This window comes from Ranitomeya imitator, chromosome 2 (assembly GCF_032444005.1).
Source record: "Ranitomeya imitator isolate aRanImi1 chromosome 2, aRanImi1.pri, whole genome shotgun sequence".
NCBI classification, from domain to species: Eukaryota; Metazoa; Chordata; class Amphibia; order Anura; family Dendrobatidae; genus Ranitomeya; species Ranitomeya imitator.
In genome coordinates, this window is record NC_091283.1 from 480,667,195 (window position 1) to 480,691,408 (window position 24,214).

The 24,214-nt window shown below is 41.7% G+C and overlaps 1 protein-coding gene across 1 annotated transcript in view; it reads right to left on the reverse strand.

Moving 5' to 3' along the window:
- The window catches only part of MARCHF10 (membrane associated ring-CH-type finger 10), a 93,141-nt gene that overhangs the window by 16,920 nt on the left and 52,007 nt on the right, over positions 1 to 24,214 (reverse strand). The window contains exons 4-8 of the mRNA XM_069751345.1: positions 17,561 to 17,711; positions 13,735 to 13,884; positions 11,760 to 12,759; positions 10,664 to 10,830; positions 2,656 to 2,765 (exon numbers count right to left, since the gene is read on the reverse strand). Of these exons, the coding sequence (XP_069607446.1) occupies positions 2,656 to 2,765; positions 10,664 to 10,830; positions 11,760 to 12,759; positions 13,735 to 13,884; positions 17,561 to 17,711 (1,578 nt within the window). The remainder of the gene's footprint in view (positions 1 to 2,655; positions 2,766 to 10,663; positions 10,831 to 11,759; positions 12,760 to 13,734; positions 13,885 to 17,560; positions 17,712 to 24,214) is intronic.

Genomic DNA, 24,214 nt, shown 5'->3' on the forward strand with positions numbered 1-24,214 from the left:
CAGAATGGAGGCTCAGGATGGGTGCAGAACATGTCAGAATGGAGGCGCAGGATGGGTGCAGCACATGTCAGAATGGGGGTGCAGGATGGGAGCAGCACATGACAGGATGGGGCACAGGATGGAAGCAGCAAATGACAGAATGGAGGCGCAGGATGGGTGCAGAACATGTCAGAATGGAGGCTCAGGATGGGTGCAGAACATGTCAGAATGGAGGCGCAGGATGGGTGCAGCACATGTCAGAATGGGGGTGCAGGATGGGAGCAGCACATGTCACAATGGGGGCGCAGGATGGGAGCAGCACATGACAGAATGGGGGCGCAGGATGGGTGCAACACATGACAGAATGGGGGCGCAAGATGGGTGCAACACATGGCAGGATGGGTGCAGCACATGACAGGATGGGGACGCAGGATGGAGCAGCACATGTCAGAATGGGGGTGCAGGATTGGAGCAGCACATGTCAGAATGGGGGTGCAGGATGGGTGCAGCACATGACAGGATGGGGACGCAGGATGGAGCAGCTTATGACAGGATGGAGACGCAGGATGGAGCAGCACATACCAGGATGGAGACCATATACCAATATAGATGCTCGCCACCTGGGCGTAGAACGGGTTCAATAGCTAGTATAATATATAGACACATATAATGTCAGAGAATCTGTAAGATGCTCCAATGTACAGAGATTAGTAAGTACACTGCACCAACTAAATATCCTTTTCCTATTATTCCATAGGTTGTGCTCCATGTTTTAGTGTGTTGTATAAACAGTGGGGAAAATAAGTATTTGATACACTGCCAATTTTGCAAAGTTTCCCACCTACAAAGAATGGAGAGATCTGTAATTGTATCATAGGTGCACTACAACTGCAAGAGACAGAATCTTAAAAAAAAAATCCAGAAATCACATTATATGAGTTTTACATAATTTATTTGCTTTTTCTTGCATGAAATAAGTATTTGATACAGTAGAAAAACAGAACTTAATATTTCGTACAGAAACCTCTGTTTGCAATTACAGAGGTCAGATGTTTCCTGTAGTTCTTGACCGAGTTTGCACACACTGCAGCAGGGATTTTGGCCCACTCCTCCATACAGATCTTCTCCAGATCTTTCAGGCTTTGGGGCGGTCGCTGGGCAACATTGAGATTCAGCTCCCTCCAAAGATTTTCTATATGGTTCAGTTCTGGAGACTGGCTAAGCCACTACAGGACCTTGAAATGCTTCTTACGGAACCACTCCATAGTTGCCCTGGCTATGTGTTTTGGATCATTGTCTTGCTGGAAGACCCAGCATCTTCAATGCTGTTATTGAGGTAAGGCGTTTGTTGGCCAAAATCTTGTGATACATGACTCCATCCATCCTCCCTTCAATACGGTACAGTCGTCCTGTCCTCTTTGCAGAAAATCACCCCCAAAATGTGATGTTTCGCCCACCATGCTTCACGGATAGGATGGTGTTCTTGGAGTTGTACTCACTCTTCTTCTTTCTCCAAACACAACAATTGGAGTTCATACCAAAAAGTTCAATTTTTGTCTCATCTGACTGCATAACTTACTCCCATGCCTCCTCTGGATCATCCAGATGGTCACTGACAATCTTCAAAGGGGCCTGGGCATGTTGCTGGTGTGAACAGGGGCACCTTGCGTGCCCTGCAGGATTTTAATCCATGATGGCATAGTGTGTTATTAATGGTAATGTTTGAGACTGTGGTCCCAAGTAATTGACCAGGTCCTCCCGTATAGTTCTGGAATGATTTCTGACCTTTCTCAGAATCATCTTTACCCCACGAGGCGAGATTTTGCATGGAGCCCCAGACCAAGGAAGATTGACAGTCATCTTATGTTTCTTCCATTTTCTAATAATTGTGCCAACAGTTGTTGCCTTCTCACCAAGTTGCTTGCCTATTGTCTTGTAGCCCATCCTAGCCTTGTGCAGGTCTACAATTGTGTCCCTGGTGTTCTTAGACAGCTCTTTGGTCTTGGACATGGTGGAGAGGCTGGAGTGTGATTGATTGAGTGTGTGGACAGGTGTTTTTTATACAGGTAACAAGTTCAAACATGTGCATTTAATACAGGTAATGAGTGCAGAGCAGGAGTGCTTCTTAAAGAAAATCTAACAGGTCTGTGAGACCCAGAATTCTTGCTAGTTGGTAGATGATCAGATACTTATTTCCTGCAATTTAATTATGTAAAAATTATACAGTGTGATTTTCAGCTTTTTATTTTTAGATTACGGTATATCTCTCACAGTTGAAGTGTACTTACGATAAAAATTACAGACCTCTCCATTCTTTGTCCGTGTGAAAACTTGCAAAATTGTCAGTGAATCAAATACTTATTTTCCCCTCTGTAAGTAAATGTACCTAGTCCCTCTTAGTCAAGCAGATTCGGAGCTCATGTTCCAACCTTTTAAGTCTGTATATATTTAGTAAATAGTAAAAAGAAAGAAGTAAATTACACAGCTTCAAGGTCCACAAGTAAAGCTAAGTGTTCTTAAGTACATTATTTTGCATGTGATACATGCTATCTGTAAGCACATCTTATGGATGCAGATTTTTTTGCTTTAGTTTAAATAGTTATCAGTCGCTACTTCAGGACTTTGGACCCTCATTCACCCCCAATGCCCTTGGTTTATATCGTCATCAGTGCCTACCTGAGTCTCCTGGTGTTTTCTGTAATGCTCCCTCAAGTCGAATCCTTCAATTTCACACTTCACCTTGTGTTTGCACATCTCGCACGTACTTACTATGTTCAGCTCTGTGCCTGGAAAAGAAATGCATTTGTCAAGTTTTTTTTACCCCCTTAAAGAAGATCTCGCCACCCACTAAATACTCTAAATTCTGCCATTTCTCTTCAATTCCTTATGGAAATGTATTAATGAATTGACAACTTGATGAGACCCTCCCCTTTGTCTAAAAGCATCTATTCCTATCAAATCTGATACTGTCATCACTGAGTGGACTGTACAAGATCATGGAGAGACAAGATCCATTGACAAGGGGATTGGTAACATCCATTTTTCAATGTATCTATAAATTTGCACTAGGAATAACAGAGGTACAGCAAAACGCAGAATTCAAAGACAAATACTTCCGCCAGATGATCCTCCTTTAAATGGTCACCATCGATGCAGAAGAATAAAAGAGAAAATAGGGGATCAATAGTACTGAAGGGGAAAAAGTAAAAAGAGATTTTGAGAAAATAAACTGCTTTAAAAACTTAAACCTTTATTAGATAAACATAAATTTTCTACCAAATCCAAAATGGCTCCTCGGCATGAAAAGTATTAAAATAAATATTTAAATTTTATATTGTAGGTAGGGGATCAGGAATCGTGGGGTAAGTACAACACAAGAACAGGTACTAGGGTTCAACAGGTAGTATATGATTAAAAAAGACTTGGCACTCATATTGATGTATTCATAGAAAATAGTATTTTATTGAAGAAAACTCCAGAAAAAATAATGAAACGTTTCAGTCAAAGCTAGACCTTCATCAGTCGTCTGGAAGTGCCGAAATCTGGAGAGAGTCTGTGGTATCCACCGCTCAGACTAAGAGCGCCCTTCACTACTTCCAGAAGACCGACGAAGGTCTAGCTTTTACTGAAATGTTTCTTTATTTTGTCTGGAATTTTCTACAATAAAATTATACCATTTTAGTTGAATGAATCAATACAAGTGTGAAGTCTTTTTGCATCATAACTGATGGCTTTGGATCCTACTTTGGCACCGTTTTCTCCCGAAGTGCTGTGTTTATTATTACAACAGGTAGTATACTATGTTTGCTACCTATGTATGCTACCTTATTGAGCCCTGGTACCTGATTCACAAATTTGCCTATGCTTCTATATAATAATGAACTGAGTCATTTGTTAAATGAACGATGAGATGCTTCTTTTGTCTGCAAATAGTGAAGGAAGTGTATTGTGCCATCAACTACGCAGAAGAGGCCCCCTGGAGGATTTTCCTGTTCCCGTTAGCCAGTCTGAGCCTACTATTACCCCCCCTACAATTTAAAATTAATGTATTTGGGTTATTACTTTTCATGTCAGGGTCCATTGTGGATTTGGTAGAATTTTGACATACAGTTTCTCTAATAAATAATATGAATGCTAAAAATTATTTACCAGAATTTTTGTAATACTATTTATAATGAATTATTCATGATTTATTAAATTTTTTTATCAGCATGATTTTATTTGTTCATCGGTTACCATGAAGTCTGCAATTACGGATTGCTCAAAAGTAGCGTGATGCGTCATGCCGTTTCCAGACCCGTAGGTGCATTTTGATAAGTGAAATATCCATCGTCAGCACATATCCTGTGGGCTCTCGTGCTGCCTATCTTTTTTATGGATGTTTAATAAATGGACCATTTTTGATCGACGGTGAGTGCCAATTCACTTGTATTTTCCAGCGTATAAGACGACCCCCAACTTTTCCAGTTAAAATATAAAATTTTCTCAAAAGTCAGGGGTTGTTTTATATGCCGGGTGTCGTCTTATAGGGCAGGTGCTGAGCAATCTGCGGTCGCCGCATATGGTGGGGGGAGAGGTCCCGATGATGAGGTGAGGGGGCACCTCACCGGGAAGGTGTAAGTGAAGCAAACTGCAGGGGTCCAGGATGCCCAGGGTATGGAAAAAAGAGAGAGAGATATCTAATCTTTGTCCTCTCCCAAGGACTGTAGTAAAGCGGCGCAGGCACGCATGTGTGAGATCTGAGAGGCAGAGAAGGAGGTAATAGGATACAAGGGCGGGCCAGACTGGTGAAAGAGGCGTGTTTATCTGGGCACAGCGCCACTCTCTCTTTTTTCCATACTCCGAGCGTTCCGGACGCCTGCAGCTTGCTTCACTTACACCTTCCCGGTGAGGAGCCCCCTCACCTCATCATTGGGACTGCTCCCCCCACCATATGCGGAGACCGCAGATTGCTCCGCACCCCCCGTATAAAACGACACCCGGCGTATAAGACGACCCCGACTTTTGAGAACATTTTCAGGGGTTAAAAAGTCGTCTTACACGCCGGAAAATATGGTAATTTATTTGGATTTGATGTTGCTACTGTATGTGGGAAGTAGAGCACCATGGGGCCCGTTTGAAAATTTGAGTTTAAACAAGATGGTTCTCCTTACATCCCTATTGTGCCAAGTGATTTCTTATTTTACATTGGCCTAGCATATCTAATAAAGGTTTAAGTTCTTAATATGGGTATATTTGATCGAAGTCTCTCATCACTGTCTTTTCCACAAACTTCAAATAAATCAGTAATACAAGTGAAAATAAGAAATTTTGGGATCTATCTTATGGGTTCAAATCCCACCAAGGACAACATCTACAGGAGTTTGTATGTTCTCGTGTTTGCGTGAGTTTCCTCTGTGTTCCCTGGTTTCCTCCCGCATTCCAAAGACATACTGATAGGGATTCTAGATGATTAGCCCCAATAGGGACAGCGATGATAATGTCTGTAAAGCGCTGTGGAATTAATGGCGCTATATAAGTGAGTAAAATAAATAAATTAAATCTGCTTCTTCCTCCACTGAGCCACTACTTAGCCAACACACACCTTCTCAACTCATCAATCACGCCGAATCTTACCCCAGCTCAAATCCATCTTAGTCAAAACACGAGGAACTGGCAGCACAATGAGATGTCAGGTTACATTATACTTTATTGTGAGGGGAGGTGAAGGAATGAGGAGCACTCAGTACTATGAAAGACCAAGCAGCGACAAGTAGATTGAGCAACAGTTTTCAGCAAATGTATTTCATTTCAGTGCTGGATTTACAGTCACACAGCTCAGTACTGCTGTGTAATGTCCTTCATGCTGCTCATTCTGTCTGTGTGCTATGTAGATAGTTGAGGAGAAAGTGTTATTCCTCATGTACACACATGGGACAGCTTATTCTGAAAAGTTGTTCAAAGTAACATGTACACCTTAAGGTTCTGCACATATATCTGTGAAACACATCTGTACTCATGGGCTACTGTACACATCTGTACTAATTGTTACTGTGTTATGCACAGGTTTCGTGGTCTACACTATGGACTATCAGGCCAAAGAGAAAATTTGGCTAAACCAGGTTGACCAGGTGTTCGGTGATGGTGGGACTGGTGCGCAGCAGTCGGGTGACTCGGGATGGGACGATAGACTGCAGTCCATTAAAACTATGCTACTAAAGCGTTCACGTTTTTGGTGGAACAGACTGTTTTTAGAAAAGTATATCAGGAATAAGATGATTCCTAGGGGCCTTAGAGTTAGGGTAATACTTTCGTTTGTAGTGGAGGATACGAACTTTATAGCACAATGGGAGGATGCATGCACATTGTGTTCCCTTACTCTGATGCAACTACTTGTCAATCTTAACACCACAGGGATCACCGATCTGGATAAAAAGATAGATACGGCGCAGATAAAGGTGAGGGCTGGGTGTCCTCCGGATAAACTTCAATCATTTGACAGTGATCTAGACAAATCTATGGACGCTTTAGCCAAAAAAATCCAGGATAGTCAGTTAACTAAATTTGGGAGAGACACGAAGGACTACCAGTCAAAGAGAGTTTATCTGTGGAGGAATAGTGATAATCAACATCTGCATCGGATTGCATCAAATATGTCACTATCATCTTTGAGTGGACGATCGGATCTTTCATCTACATCTGTGTCCACCACTGATGTGACGGATAGTGGTAGGTTACGGGATCATTCATACCATCCATATAGGAAAGGCAATTTAACATCTACGACATCTAAAAAGGATAATAATGTGATTAACCTAAGTAATCACGTATTGTCTGAGGTGGATCTTCAACTCTTGGAGAAGGGTCTTTCTTTTTCCCCCACATCTGGGTTTAATCTATTTAATACTATTAAAGATCTTCATTTGTTTGCCAGATCGTTGTTGTTCAAGAGGTACTATTTTAACAATGAATTACATCTATTGTTTCCTACAGAAGAGGAACAGAATGCGTTATTAATTCTGGAGGAGTTGGCGGTAGAGCATGTACATCCTGGAGGTAAGGTTCCTCCATCGATTCGTCCACGCTCCAGTAGATTTCCCCCTCTATCGTCATGCTCTAGCATTGACTTATTCGTCCGGGTGGTGACGGAGGATTTGTCCAATATTCATAATTTTGGTGGACGGGATAATCTTTCCATACAAGAGAGGGAAAGATTGACATACATTAAAAATCTTCCTGATATAGTTGTGAAACCAGCGGATAAAGGTGGTAACGTCGTTCTTTGGCCCGTGGATATGTATGAGAGAGAGGCATATAGGCAGTTGAACAACAACATCTGTTATAAGAAACATACATACAATCCTCTGTCAGCATATAGTGCCCAATTAGACTCCATTATCCAGCGGGCCTTACTGAACGACGTTATCACCAAAGATCTGGCTACAGCTTTGGTGGTTACACCCTATACCTGCTCCCCAAGATTCACAAAAATATCTCGTCACCCCCGGGTCGACCTATCATTTCTGGACGGGGAAATCTACTGGAGCATGTTAATAGGTGGATAGATTTCCACCTACAACCGCTAGTTACCAACCTTCCTTCCTTTCTCAAGGATACAGGGGATGTGCTGCGCAGGGTTGACGGATTGTGTTTGGAGGGTGATTCTCTATTGGTTTCGGCGGATGTCGAATCTCTATATACCAATATTAGGCATAGAGACGGTATTGGTGCCGTCAGATATTTTTTGGAGTCATCTATTTTATCCATTGGTATGAGATCGCTTCTGCTGGAGCTTTTAGAGTTCACCCTCACGCATAACTTTTTTGTTTTTAAGGGGTCCTTCTACCTACAGCTCCAGGGGACTGCTATGGGAGCGGCCTTTGCGCCCTCCTATGCCGGTCTTTTCCTGGGGCTGTGGGAGAGGGACCTCCTCCTGTCCGGCGAACAGGGATCAATTGACCGTGTCCCTTTATGGACACGGTATATTGATGATATCTTCTTCGTCTGGCAGGGCACGTCTGTCGACCTTGCGCAGTACATCTCCTCCTTGAACAGCAACGATATGAACATTCACTTGACATTTGTGTGGAGCGATATATCCATTGATTTTCTAGATGTGACGATTAAGAAGGACCCTAATGGTACTCTTTGTACAGATATTTTCCGTAAACCAACTTCTACCAATACCCTGTTGCACGCTTCCTCAGGTCATCCCCAGCATATGATACGATCTATTCCGGTGGGGCAGTTTCTTCGTTTACGTCGTATCTGCTCCACTGATAGTGATTTTGAGAAAAGAGCTGGGGAACTGAGGATGCGTTTTGCGGCACGGGGATATAGTGGGAGATCCATCAAGAGGGCATACCAGAGGGCGAAACATGCTACACGCCACAACTTGCTTTATGGCAGCCATTATGGACAACAGAATAGGACTAATAACACCAATAATATTAGGTTTATCACTACCTATAATTCTAAGGCTAATCAGATTAGGAGAGCCCTGGATAAGGCCTGGCCTATACTTCAAGTTGATCCTATAATCAAGAAGTTTATCCCAAAAAAACCATCTGTCACATTTAGGCGTGCCACTAATCTTAGAGACCAATTGGTCCATATCCACTATGAGGGACGGCCTCCTGTAACCTTCTTGGATAAGTTTATACCTAGTGTTGGTTGTTTTCCGTGTGGTCGGTGTGTCGCCTGCCCCAACATTGAAAAAAGTGATTTTTTCTTTAACTCTAGTGGTACAAGGAGGTTCTCTATTAGACAACGGATCACCTGTACCACTAGGTATGTTATTTATTATGCTACATGCCCCTGTGGACTTATATACATTGGCCTTACCACCCGCCAGTTGAAAGTCCGCGTGAGGGAGCACGTGTTGGGGATACAGGCGGCCGCCGGCCACGCGGATGCGACCACACTAAAAACACTGCCGAGACATTTTAAGGCATACCACAATTGCGATGCCACGATGTTGAAAGTGAGGGGAATTGATGCCCTCAGGATCAACATCAGAGGTGGCCGTCTTTCTAAGAGACTTGGCATGCTAGAAACACGCTGGATTTGGCGTTTAGGGACTGTTCAACCGCATGGACTTAACGAGGGATTGTCGTTCGCCCCGTTCCTATAGTCGCCGGACTGCTGCGTATCGTTTCCCTTGTACTGCTCCGCATCCGCTATCTTTACTTGTTTTTAATTGCGTTTTATTGTTTTCTATTTTAGCTTTTTTCCGGTTTGTGACCTGGGTATGGGACTTTCACCCTGGCTACTTACAAGAAGTACCTGCATCTACTCTGAATATAGCTGAATATTCCAACGGACATCAACACCCTCCATTGTACATCATTCCGAGATATTTATATCATGGACTATGCGATTCAGCGGCTACGCGTTATTTACTGTTTATTACTATATAATTGGTGCTGATATTCTTATGCATATGTATTGATGTTTATTGTAGTTATGAGGCTTTGTATTCTGATATGGGCAGGGATGAGGGCTGTGGGTGTTCTATCTATATTTTTCTCTATGGCCGATTTGTATGTATATATTGGTGTCATTTTGATATGTGTTTATTTACTGGCCATATACTTATATTAGGTCCCACATCGCTGGTCACTATAGCGATTTTAGTAGGTTATTTGTATTGGTTTATTTTTGTTATTGTCTGACATGCTTGTGTCTTATAAGCGGCGGCCAGAGGTATGCGTGCTTTTATTTGAGCCGTTTTGGCTCTATTTATATGCCAGCACACTTGCCCCTTTGTAAGATGGCTGCGGCTGTAGTTCGCGCATGCGCAGTCGCGCCGCGCTTCTCTCCGGCTTTCGCTATGCCTTGTGGGATGGATCACATGGGGCCCGTGTGTTTCCGGTCCCGCAGGCCGTGCGGACCGGATGTTGATGTTGCGGTGCGGCTGTGCATGCGAATGCCGCTACTTCCGGTCTGGAAGCTATTTAATCGGTGCCCCCCTTGTCTCTGGCACCCCCCCTGGGGAAGGCCACCCGCCGAAACGCGAAGCGGGGAGGACCGGACTGCTGTGCACATACTCTGTGACTCACTATTTTGGTATGTACTACATATTGGACACTTGTTTATAGGGTAACATATATTGTGGATAAACGTCTCGTTATCATTGTTGCTATTACAGCATATATGGACTTTCTATGTATATGGTCCATAATAAATATTGTTGCACTGCAGCCCGGTCCCTTTATGTGAGATGTGTGTGCGGGCTTGTGTAGGGGATTTGTTTGCCTGCCATACTGTACACCTGTGTGTTTTTATTCAATAAAGCTGTTTTCTATTTTGCATCTACTGGACATTTTTTGACTGCGTTTTTGGTGCTTTGTTTGGTTGGTATATGTATATGCAGTTGTCCCTTTGAGGTCCTAGGTTTGCCTTGGTTGATATGTCTGGTATAATTAATATATGATTTATATAACCAAGATGGACTATGTATGCTATTGAATTCTGTCTCATGGGCAGCATATGTAATGTAAGAGGTATATGTGAAATTCATATGATTCAGCAGAAAAAAAAAAACACAAATGAAGTCATGCCTCCTAGTCTTGCACAGGTGCAGTAATACATCTACATACAGTTCTGAGTTTCTACAGACCCATAGTACAGTTGTTTTTTTTCTTTGCATGTATCTTTCACAAATTGTTTATCTGGGGATATACCGTGGCTGTGCTTCTCTCACCTGATTTAATTTTCGCCAGCAGCCATTTCTTCATGCATTCAGTGTGAACATACTTTAAACTCCCGGAGCATTGACAAGGTGCTATTAGATGGTTTTCTGTGGTTTCACCTCCCATGAGACAGATCCTGCATAGATCTCCTTCCTCTTCTGAGTCTTCCTGTAGTAAACTGTGAAACGAAACATGTTATCTGACATCATGAACATGGTGTTCTGTATTGTATCCTCCTGAACAAAAGATGTTTCTCAGCAACAGATAATTGCAAAATCTGCTTAAGCTAATTATAAATCTTTTTTTTTTCTATCTTGGACTGCTGCAATATTTGGTGTTAAGATTCTGGGTTTAAACCAGCCGACCTGCGGCATGAAATGACCACAGATTAGCATCATAATCTGGGAGCTGTTTAGACATAAAGGACCATTTCCATCCTCACAGAACGACAAGTAATAAATCGTTATGTGTGCATAGGCTGCTATTGTTCTCGGCAGCACATGTTCTATTTGCACAAAACGATGTGCTGCCGAGGGTTTAAAAATCATTTTATGCAAAACTTTCATCGGGTGATTGGCAGGCAGTTTACTTTGTCAGATTATTGGGAAACAATAGTTCCCTGAGAATTCTCTTTCTTGATAATCGTGCAATGTTAATGCAACTTTAGGAAGCAGATGAACAAACGTTCACAATGCCAATAGCTGTATCTCCTGACCTCAGTACATACATACACTTGGTTCATTCAAGCATTCATGTGTTTCCAGTGGAGAAAGGAGGTAAAGCCACTAGTGGACTCTTCTGGTGTTGGCTTATGTCCTGGAGAACTAAAGGTTTAGGTGATGAAGTTCAAGAAGCCCAATTTTTCTCTTTTTCTACATCACTTGTCAGTTGAGAGCTGTTTACTTGGCCAATCTCGCAGAATTTAACAGGTTTGGAAAACTTTAATATAATGTTTATGGGTTTTTAAAGGGATTCCGGTTCAGACATGAGCAGTATTGATGACATTACTAACCCACACACTTGCCAAGACACGGCACATAAGAAGCAGCATGTGACCTGTACCAAGGAGTAATAGGCTGCGTTTTGGCTAAAGGACATTTTACTCACCTCTCCTGTATCATCTTTAGCTTCTCGGGGTCGGATCTTGGCTTTTCAGCTTCTTCATTTTGTGATGTAGATACAATATTTTCCAGACGTCTTCTAGATTGTCTCTGTATTGAGAGGGTGTTAAAGACCAGATCCAAGTTCTCACGCAAAAGTGCAATGTTGGGAGCTGTAGAGGAAATGCTGAGTCTCTGGGGAGCAGGAGAGCTAGGGACAGCAGGGTAGTCCCTGTTTAATCTATCCATCTCTCTTTCATCAGGATCTCTTAGTGCTGTTTGTGGAAGTGCATGGTTTTCATGGTTTTGTACATTGGTATTTGGAATAATATCATATATTTGAGGCAATGTTATAGATGCATTAATCCTTGGAATCTCTACTGTATCCCTCAGATTTTGTGGAGAGTTTGGGGACTGATCTGCTACTTCTGTGCCTGTTGGTAGACTGATTTCTTGCAAGCTCCATGATGTATGCAATGGTTCTAGATTTGATTGTCCAAAATAAGAATTATTTCCTGGGCTAATGTCCAAACCATGTATCGTAGAATGAGAAATGCCTGTGTTTGGTTCTTCGTCTTCTCTGTAAGCAGTAGCATATTCATCATTGTCACTGTTGATGTTGTCCTCTTCAGGTGAGTCTGCACAATCTGAGCCTACAGCGATGAGTCCAGTCAATGAAGTATTAGACGGATGGGCTCTTACAGATGATATGATATCAGATACATATGACAAGTTATCTTCATCAGAAGCCTCACCAAATTGATCCATGTTTCTTTGTGATTGCTCAATAAATACATTGTCATGTTCCTGTAAATGTGACCAGCTAGAACTTGACGATCTTCTAGTGATCTGAGGTTCTTCTGCTGATTCATTCATATTTAATATTGTAGGAAGAGCTGAATCATGGTGGTCCACATCATATGTAGGGACCATGTATTGCTCTATATATGGCTGTTCTGTTGCATTTGTGAACTCCTTTTCCTTTAGTGTTTGTTTCTGATGTTTAGCTGAAAAAAAATTATATGGTAATTATTGACCTAGTCAGAACAAAATAGAACATCCTTAGCAGTAAGGCCTAATTTAGTGTATTATACCCATATTTAACCATCCATGTTCTCTGAACCCCGGCAGTCTACGGATCATATGGATCATATGCTGTCAGTTCAGTTCAGTAATACTGCAGCAGTGTCTGAGGGTTACATCTAGAATTCATTTACTTAAAAGGAATCTGTCAGTAGGATCAAACCTCCTAAGCCATCTATATTGGCATGCAGGTGATAGGAAGCGTAATACCTTGATACCTGCAATCCAATGTCTTATTCCAGAGATATTCATGTTTTTCTTATATGTAAATGAGCTGTTAAGGACTATGGGCCGGACATAGATCTCTCCGTGAATATGCCTCCAGAGTTTATTTTAAATAATCAATTCAAACGCTGAAGCCTCTGTCATTCCAGCTCTATTTCCTGCCCAGTGCACCTCCTTATGCTTGACTGATGACTCTTTTGCATGAAGTTACACAGCACAGAGGCTGTCATTCAAGCAGGAGAAGGTGGCACTGGACAGGGAATAGAACTTGAATGATAGAGGCTTCAGATATTAAACCTCATTTGCATATCAATTTGAATGCTGATTTGTCAGTAACGAAGCACCGGACTGGCCATGTAAAGGAATTGCCGGACTTTTCTTTAAAAGTGCTACATGCAGGTAGGAAAAGTGACAGATTTACTTTTATAGATGAAAGCATATGGACTCAGACCTGGGAAAGTGTCTGCTAATGAAGATCATCCTGAAATAATCCTCTTAGTCTGCTTTCAATCATTTTAGTCTATGACCTCGATTTATCAAGAGTGGCGTTTTTGCACACTGAAATAATAGCCAAAATAGCTGGCATGCGTCAGTGAAAGAAGGACACATAAAAGACATAAAAGTGAACATAAATGGTGGTGATAAATTAGACATATTAACAGTAAAATTCGTACCTGGTCTTTTTGGCTCTTTAGCTTTTGTCCGCAATTTAAGTGCATTTTTACTCCTCTCGGTGTCTCCAGCAGCACATGTAATTCTGGACTTGGCAGAAAGCTGCTGAACATGTAATCTTTTCTTTTCCACTGTGATCCGGGGTTGTGACACTAGCAATTTAAAAATTGTACAAAAACTTCAATGATAACAATGTTAATATGTCACTACATTGAGAGATCCTTGGGGCAATCACATTGCACATCCAGCAAATTAGAAACAGTAATGCATGTTCTTTAACTTTAACACTAGCATGTCACTTGCCCGAGGCTAATTTAACACATAAAATTCATTTTAATGACCATTTATCACCATGGAATCCAAAATGTATATGATATACCTTACTTACTGTCAGTGCTTGACCTTGTTAACATGCTGGTACTTTGTACAAGTCCTCCAGAACTGCAGCTTGCAGTCATGCAATTAGTGTTGTCTGGTTTTCAATGTTCAAATTTCATATTATGGCATCTGAAGTTAATAGAGGACATTCTCCATTTTTCGCAGACAATCATCTATTAGTGAGAATCTGGACAATTGCTCTGTCTAGCCCATTGATTTCATCTTAATTCCCGTGTGGTAGTGCAGTACCTACTGCTCTTAGACTGGCTTTAGACCAGCCAACCCCAGCGTTGTATGATCACTGATCAACAAGATGTTTGCGGGTAGCCAGTGCCATTTAATAGCCTGCTTAGACAGACAGTCCACTCTTCAGATGTGCACTGAGGGACCTCTAATAGTTTGTCCTGTCTGCATAGACTGCGATTGTTCTCGGAACCACATGTCCTGTTTAGGACAGGATGAAGTGCTCATGAGAATTATTAAATCAGTTTCAGAACAATCATTTCACTTGATGAACGAGTATTTTCCTCATTAGTCACGATATCGGCAGCCTGTTTCACTAGGTCAGACCTGGGCAAATCCAACCCTCTGGCTGTTCCAGTTTGGCCCGTGGGCCGATACAGTTGAAGGGATGAAACAGTGGCCCCCGGGTCACATCCTGTCCGCCCATACCGCCATGTGTATGGGGTGTTTTTATGTACATAGGAGGCTATGTGTGGCTCCCGTTGTGTATGTGAAGCTATGTGGGGCTTATGCTTTATATGAGAGGCTATGTGGGGCTCAAGCTGTATATGAAAGGCTATGTGGGGCTCATGCTGTATATAAGGAGACTATGTGTGTCTCATGTAGTAAATGCGAGGCTATGTGGTCCTCATGCTGTTTATAAGGAAGCTATGTGGGGCTCACACTGTATGTGAGAGGCTATGTGGGGCTAATGCTGTATATGGGAGGCTGTATGGGGCTTACACTGTATAAGGGAGGCTATGTGGGACTCATGCTCTATATGGGAGGCTATGTGGGGTTCACGCGGTATATATGGAGGCTATGCGGGGCTCACTCTGTATATCAGTGTTCCCCATCTCCAGTCCTCAAGAGCCACCAACAGGTCATGTTTTCAGGATTTCCTTGGTATTGCACAGGTGATTGAATGCTTGCCTGGTCTAGGTGATGCAATTATCGATTATCGCCCGGTGCAATACTAAGGAAATCCTGAAAACATGACCTGTTGGTGGCTCTTGAGGAGCGGAGTTGGGGAACACTGCTGTATATGGTAGGCTATGTGGGGCTCATGCTGTATATAGGAGGCTATATGGGAGGAGTATAGCTTGGAGAGTCTCCCTTAATATAAAGTATAACCTTTATTTGAATAAAAGGAATATATCCGTTGTTCCTGTATAATGTGAACCTGCTACAAAGAACATTCAACATATTGGTGAGACCAAACCATTTTTTATTGAGCACTGGTTTAAGCACTAGCACTATATGCATTTATTGCAGTTTGTATCACTTTTGGTAGTGTCCAAAACTATTTGTTTTATCTTTTATTCAAATAATGTTTATATTTTATATTAAGGGAGACTCTCCAAGCTATACTACTACTAGTCCTGAGAGTATATCAAATAGTGGATCCTGAAACAGTACACTATAGCTGGTTTTTGAGGCTATATGGGACACATGCTGTATATGGGAAGCTATGTGGGGCTCATGCTATATATGGGAGGCTATGTGGCTCTCATGCTCTATATATGGAAGCTATGGGGTGCTCATGCTGTATATGGGAGGCTATGTGGGGTCTTACGTTGTATATGGGAGGCTACGTGGGGCTCATGCTGTATATGGGAGGCTATGTGGCTCTCATGCTCTATATATGGAAGCTATGGGGTGCTCATGCTGTATATGGGAGGCTATGTGGGGGCTTACGCTGTATATGGGAGGCTACGTGGGGCTCATGCTGTATATGGGAGGCTATGTGGCTCTCATGCTCTATATATGGAAGCTATGGGGTGCTCATGCTGTATATGGGAGGCTATGTGGGGGCTTACGCTGTATATGGGAGGCTATGTGGGGCTCATGCTGTATATATGGAAGCTATGTGGCTCTCATGCTCTATATATGGAAGCTATGGGGTGCTCACGCTGTATATGGGAGGCTATATGGGGGCTCACGCTGTATATGGGAGGCTATGTGGGCTCATGCTGCATATAGGGAGGAGAACTACAATACCCAGATAGATTAGCGAAATTAGGATTATTTAGTCTAGAAAAAAGACGAATGAGGGGCGATCTAATAACCATGTATAAGTATATAAGGGGACAATACAAATATCTCGCTGAGGATCTGTTTATACCAAGGAAGGTGACGGGCACAAGGGGGCATTCTTTGCGTCTGGAGGAGAGAAGGTTTTTCCACCAACATAGAAGAGGATTCTTTACTGTTAGGGCAGTGAGAATCTGGAATTGCTTGCCTGAGGAGGTGGTGATGGCGAACTCAGTCGAGGGGTTCAAGAGAGGCCTGGATGTCTTCCTGGAGCAGAACAATATTGTATCATACAATTATTAGGTTCTGTAGAAGGACGTAGATCTGGGTATTTATTATGATGGAATATAGGCTGAACTGGATGGACAAATGTCTTTTTTCGGCCTTACTAACTATGTTACTATGTTACTATGTTACTATGAGATGTTGAGCTTATGATGTATATGGATGGCTATGTGGGGGCTCATACTGCATATAGGATTCTATGTGGGGGCTCATACTGTATATAGGAGGCTATGTGGGGGCATCGAAACACGTCGGAATAACTCTGCTATACTTTGAAATTTTGCGTGACATGCTGTGAAATATTCATATGTTTCATATTTTGGAGTGGGGTACCATATTTTTAATGAAGAAATAAAGAGACTGGTTTTAACTTCAACCCTGCTGGATTTAACTTACTTTTTTTCTGTGGATCGTTTGCTCAAACCTTTCCGTGCAGGAACAGATGAGGAGTAGCCTACATTCAGGTGAGCTGACTATATGTGTGTTTTCTAATGATCTTTCCCAATACTCATGCATTGTAAATCCGCTTTTATGCAAAGCCATGTTTTTAGTTAGAGCCTGCCAATAAACTCAAGTGTAGTCTGACCCAGTCATTCATCTGTCCCCTATTTATTACTATTCCTCTACTATTCCCCTACTTTTTATTCTGCCAAATTTACAGTAGGTTATCAAATCGAAGACAGATGTAATGGAGTAACACACGAGAAACACACAACCCAGAAACCAATTAATGAATTGTCAGAATCTGACCATCATATGCTACAAGTGCTCTTGTCACAAGTATTATTACACTATTAGGAGACTATTGGCATTGTTTTCTTTTGCATTTAAAATAAGCGGAAGGCAACACAAAGGTAAAATATCCACTTCTGACTTTCATATTTACCATTGATCCACACAGCAATTTACCTGTGATTAGTTTGTGTGTTTGATGTGGGTTGTATGCAGTCTTGTTACTTAAAATGTCTTTGTCCTTTTTTATGGCAGGTAGCTTTGAAACAGTGCTTTTATACTGTTGTTCTCTGTTTTGTCTCTCCTCTGGTCCTGACATTGTTGGTTTCTTTTCAGAAGGATAAGAAAAAGTTATGAATATTATTTGTCACTTCTGAAAGGGTAAATAAACATGAACATGTTTCTTAATATGATGAATTGGTGGGGGTCCAATCCAATGGGCAGAAGTTTCCACCTGATCTTCAACTGCAAACAGAGCAGTGTATGGACTCAATAGAAATGTTACTGTACCCAGTTCTGCTCCTGCACAAGGTTAATCTGGGTGCTTCTGCCCTTTGGTTGAAGTGATTGTTGGGCGGCTCAGGACTTGGTCCTCTCAATAAAGTTTACAATTTTGGTTACCATTTAAAGCATATCTGTCACCAGATTTGACAATAAAAACTGGATTTATTAAACAGATCTCTTAGACCCGATGAGGCTGGTGTTACTTTGAAAAGGCATCTAAGAATTAGTGTATGATCCTTTGTAAATGTTTCTCTTTTTAAAGAGTAACCATACTTTAAAGGAATATTACTTTCAGAATAAACTGGCTTTTGTGAGCACATGTGGAATGCACCCGAAAGGTGATTGGACAGACAAAGAGAGTAAAACAAAAACACCTGTTAACCAAAACCAATAGAAGCAAAGACAACAGAACTAAAACACCCAAAGAAAAGGTGAATCTGCTGTAGCTCAGCAGAGAGACGTCAACAACAGAACACAGAATCAAGGGTTCGAACCCATGAGCAAGAGAAAACCCCACCTTCGAGTAGTGGCCTCCGGACTCACCGAGATCCCCAATTGTTGACAATGCAGATAGAACTCCCTCACTAGATGATCAGCATGTTGGTCTTTAGCATCCACCCAGGAGTTATCCTCAAGACCAAAACCCTGCCACTTGACAAGAAACTGAAGTCGCCATCTGACACTTCTGGATTGAAAGACTTGTTCCACTTCATACTCCTTGTCCTCCTGCAAGTCTACCTCAATACTGTCCTGAGGACCTGGCATCCCTTCCAACTTTTTAAGAAGCGAGACATGTAAGGAATTATTAATCCTTCATGCATGGAGTTTATCTATCACCGGATTAATGGTCTTGATTATATTATATGGTCCAACAAATTGAGGACCACATTTTCTGAATGGAACTTTAAGATAGAGATTTTTAGAAGATAACCAGACAAAATCTCCCACCCTAAAGACAGGGGCCCTCTTTTTTTGCAGTTGGCAGTTCTCTTACTCTAATCACAAGTTATCAAAAGGCCTCTTTTTACCTCTCCCCGAACCTTAAATAAACACGAAAAATATATTTCCTCCTCTTGAACCGCAGACTGTAAACCATAAGATTCCCCCGAAAACTGTATGGAAACCCCTACAACAAATAAAGCAAAGGTACTGGTAGCAGTAGAGGTGCGGTTACTGAGTGCAAATTTAGCCAGAGGAAGAAAATCCACCCAATCCTTTTGATTAGATGACACAAAGCATATTAAATATTGTTCCAATTCCTGGTTCGTTCTCTCTATCTGACCATTAGTCTCAAGATCATAACCTGGGGAAAGCAAAAGCTTAATTTCCAACTTACCACAAAACCTACACCAAAAACTAATCACAAACTGAACCCCTCTATTGGAAATAATATACAAATGAGTCAAAGGTTGAGAAGCAACCTTGTTAGGCAAAAGAAACCCTGCCGTTGCCTAACATGAAGCTTTAGATCTGGCGCAAATCCAGAACTTATGGACATACTCATCCACATCTTTTTGAGTGTTCTGCCACCCAAAGGACCTGAAGACAGCTCTCCATGTGGCAGAAGAATCAGGATGTCCAGCCAGCACCGAGTCATGTATTTTGTTAAGAAGATCAGTTTGAAGCATGGAAGGTGCAAAAAACTTGCCAGGTGACAAGCCCTCCAGTGCCTCCATCCACTATTTTGACTAGATTTTTGTCCCTCAACTCCAACATGAAACTAAGTGATAAGGCATTCTTATACCAGACAGACATGTCACAGAGAAATCAAACCAAGTGAAAAAGAGAGCCCACCGTGCTTGTCTAGTATTCAGGCACTTAGCAGCAGCAATATACAGAACATTTGGAGAGAGGTCAACAAGGCCTATGATTAAGCCACTCTGGGGAGATCTCAAGTGCTCAGTTCATGCTAGACAGACCAGGAATTTACAGGAACTGGAGGCTTTTTGCCAAGAAGAGTGGGCAGGTTAACCATCTGAGAAAATAAAGAACCTCATCCACAACTACCACAAAAGACTTCAAGCTGTCATTGATGTTAGAGGGGACAATACACGGTATTAAGAAATGGGGTATGCAAACTTTTGATCAGGGTCATTTTGATGTTTTGCACTGTCATTATGATTTAAAAAGAGAAAACACAGTAGTTTGACAATAAATGCCTTCACCCAACCACTAACCATGAGTGGAGAAAAAGTTTTGGTGTTATCATTCAAATTCTCTGAAAAAAGGCCAAGAAAGCAAAAATTCTGCCGGGGTATGTAAACTTTTAAGCACAACTGTAAATTCCCTATCAGTATGTCTTTGCAGTGTGGAAAGAAACCGGAGTACCCAGAGGAAGCCCACGCAAACATACAAACTCCTTGCAGATGTTATCCTTGGTGGGATTTGAAGCCAGAACCCCAGCGCTGTAAAACTGCTTTGCTAACCACTGAATCGCTGTGCTGCCCTACCAGATCTGGACTCTACCAGATAACACACTGAGCTATTACAGAAAGTGAAAAAGGGTGGATTTTGTATTTTACAGGAAGAAAAAGATTTTTCCACCACCAGGAGCAAAACAGTATGAAATGCAGTGACATGACAAAAATCTGCATAACTAATCATATGCTAAATAGTTGCATGAGATAACCAAGATGATTGTCTATAAAATGATGGTAGTCTCACGTCAGAAGCAATAGTGGATGGTGAGATATAGAGCCTGAAAGTCAAAAGTTTAAAACATTGTTACGCTTTTGCTTGCCAGGGTACAACCATTCTGACATGGATTTTCAAAGTAAGTGCATCATGTCTAAGGGATCTAATTAATAATGTACAGTATCAGTTTGCGTTATGCAATCTGATGACAGATCCACTTTACCATTCAACTGTATCTTCACATCTGACAATAGAATATGACTTCTAGTCCATAATGGCCTACAACCATTTTATTTATTTATAGTTTGGTATAGAGGACATCTGTTTACACTTTCCTGCTGTAACGCTGGGGCTACATCATGACTTTGACAGAGCTATAACATAGGTTTTTGCAGAATATGGAATGTTTGGATACTATATAGTCCACTTCTTCTTCCTTGAAATTATTTTACTAATGGGGGAACCATGCAGAAATAGCAATTGGTAGTGTGCCAAAATACAGGTTGTAGGCTTTCCTTATCATGGTAGCCAAGTTTCACCTTTGTGATGCAAAAGTGACTTCTTCGTATATGTAAAAAAATCGCTTTGTTAATCCCTTAATGATGAGGGGTATTTCAGTTTTTGAATTTCAGTTTTTGCTTCCATTCTTCCAAAAGCTATAACTTTTTGATTTTTCAGTCAATATATCCATGTGAGGACTTGCTGGACAAATTTTACTTTTGAACGTCATCATTGCTTTTAACATATCATGCACTGGAAAACGGGAAAAAATTCCAAGTGCGGTGAAATTGCAAAAAAAGTGCACAACGCTCCCGCTGACGTCAGTTAGGTGAAGTGAGTTCATTGGCTGTGAACTCACAGGACCTGTCTGACAGCACCATGAGCAGGAGAACTTTCTCATACTCACTGTGCTGTCAGACAGGGAATAGGAGTTCACAGGGAGACACTTAGCACATGCTGCTCACTGTCTCTGCTGGATGGCAAGCTGTATGGTTGCATCATGCAACCATGCAGCCTGCTATCTAGATGTAGCAGAGCTAGACCTGTCGTAGGACAAATGTGTTATCATCTCTGTGGAAAGGTGAGGAATATTGTTGTTTGTTTTTTTAACTCTTTTTCAGAAGACAATGGCATCGGTGGAATGGGTGAGGTCGTAAGTTTGGTTTAATTAAGATTTATTAAAGGAGTCTGTGTCATTCTTTCAATAATCTTTTATTAAATAAATACATGTACCCTAAGCTGCACACACACTGTACTAATTATATTTGTCACTGTGATTTTACACTACACGGCTGCTGAAATGCTGGCTTTTTTTCTATCTATCTATCTATCTATCTATCTATCTATCTATCTATCTATCTATCTATCCATCTAATATATATATACATATATATACATACTGTATGTGTGTGTCACTGACATCTATATATTTATGTATTCCATGTGTATATATCTATTCTATCTATTCTATTCTAACCTGTCACTCTGTGATTTTACTGTATGTGGCAGATGAATTGTCGGTTTTTCAAAGGACACCAATGCGTAAAAATCGGACAGCACTCACATGGTCCGAATGCTGTGCAATTTTTTTCTCGCACCCATAGGCTTGCATTGGTGAGTCTCGGCCGAGTCTCTAAGCGATGTTTTCTTGCATTCTATTCTATAGAAGGTTTTGGCACAAAAAAATGCAGCAAAACCTGATACCTGCATTTTTTGGTGCGTTTTTTCACAACCCATTACTTTCAATGGGTGATAAAACTCTGAAAGAAGTGACATGCTCCATTTTACAAAAAAAATGCAAAGCACAAAATCCTGATGGCAAAAAAAAACAAGCTGTGTGCATGAGATTTCTGAAAATCTCATAGACTTTTCTGGTACTGTTAAACAAAGCTGAAAATTTACATAAAAAAGCATAAAAAACACTTCATATCAGCTGAGCTGGCATTTTATGATTGGTCACCCTAAGATGAGTGAATACTAAAAGCTCAATAAACTACCATATATACTCTGATGTAAGTTGACCTGAGTATAAGCCGTGGCACCTAATTTTGCCACGAAAAACTGGGAAAACTTACTGACTCGAGTATAAGTTGGGTATGCATTGTCCTCTCATTCCCATCCTGGTATGCACGGTCTCCTCATCCCCATCCTAGTATGCATGGTTCCTCATCCCTATCCGGGTATGTATGGTTCCTCATCCCTATCCTGGTATGCATGGTTCCTCATCCCTATCTTGGTATGCATGGTTCCTCATCCCTATTCTGGTATGCATGGTTCCTCATCGCTATCCTGGTATACACGGCCTCCTCATCCCTATCCTTGTATACATGGCCCTCTCATCCCCATCCTGGTATGCATTTCCTCTTCATCCCCACCCTGGTATGCACGGCCTTCTCATCCCCATCCTGATATGCATGGCCTCCTCATCCCCATCCTGGTACGCACGGCCCCCTCATCCCCATCCTGGTATGCATGGCCCCTCTCATCCCCATCCTGGCTTGCATGGTTCTTCATCCCTATCCTGGTATGCATGGCCTACTCATCCCTATCCTGGTAAGCATGGTCTCCTCTTCCCCATCCTGGTATGCATGGTTCCTGTTGTGAATTCTGTGGCTGAATTCACTCCTGTGGTCACAAGTGGTACTGCAGCTTCTGAGCTTCCTCCCTCAGGTGTTCTGGTGAGCTCGTTAACTGCTTCATTACTTAACTCCGCCTGATGCTGCTATCCTTGCTCCTTGTCAATGTTTCAGTGTTGGATCTGAGCTTCTCCTGATTGTTCCTGTGACCTGCTGCTCTGTATAGCTAAGTGCTTTTTGCTTTTTTTTGTTGCTTTTTTTTCTGTCCAGCTTGTCTTTTGTTTTGCTGGAAGCTCTGAGACGCAAAGGGTGTACCGCCGTGCCGTTAGTTCGGCACGGTGGGTTTTTTTTGCCCCCTTTGCGTGGTTTTGCTTTAGGATTTTTTGTAGACTGCAAAGTTCGCTTTACTGTCCTCGCTCTGTCCTAGAATATCGGGCCCCACTTTGCTTAATCTATTTCATCCCTACGTTTTGTCTTTTCATCTTACTCACAGTCATTATATGTGGGGGGCTGCCTTTTCCTTTGGGGAATTTCTCTGGGGCAAGTCAGGCCTATTTTTCTATCTTCAGGCTAGCTAGTTTCTTAGGATGTGCCGAGTTGCCTAGGTAGTTGTTAGGCGCAATCCACAGCCGCTTTTAGTTGTGTTTAGGATAGGATCAGGTGTGCAGTCTACAGAGTTTCCACGTCTCAGAGCTCGTTCTTGTATTTTTGGGTATTTGTCAGATCACTGTGTGCGCTCTGATCGCTAAGCACACTGTGTTTCTGGATTGCCTTCATAACACCTGTCATTAGCAAACATAACAGTACAAGGAGCCTAACTAATGATTCTCAATAGAGGGAAAGAAAAAGTTCTGACATCATTTTTTTTTTTTTTTTTTTCTGCTCTGTGTTCACTTTTTTTTTTTTTTCCCCCTAGACATTTGGGTGATTCTGGACACAGGTGTGGACATGGATATTCAGGGTCTGTGCTCTTCAATGGATAATCTCGTTATAAATGTACAAAAAATTCAAGATACTATTGATCAGAAATCTATGTTAGAACCAAGAATTCCTATTCCTGATTTGTTTTTTGGAGATAGAACTAAGTTTCTAAGTTTCAAAAATAATTGTAAGCTAT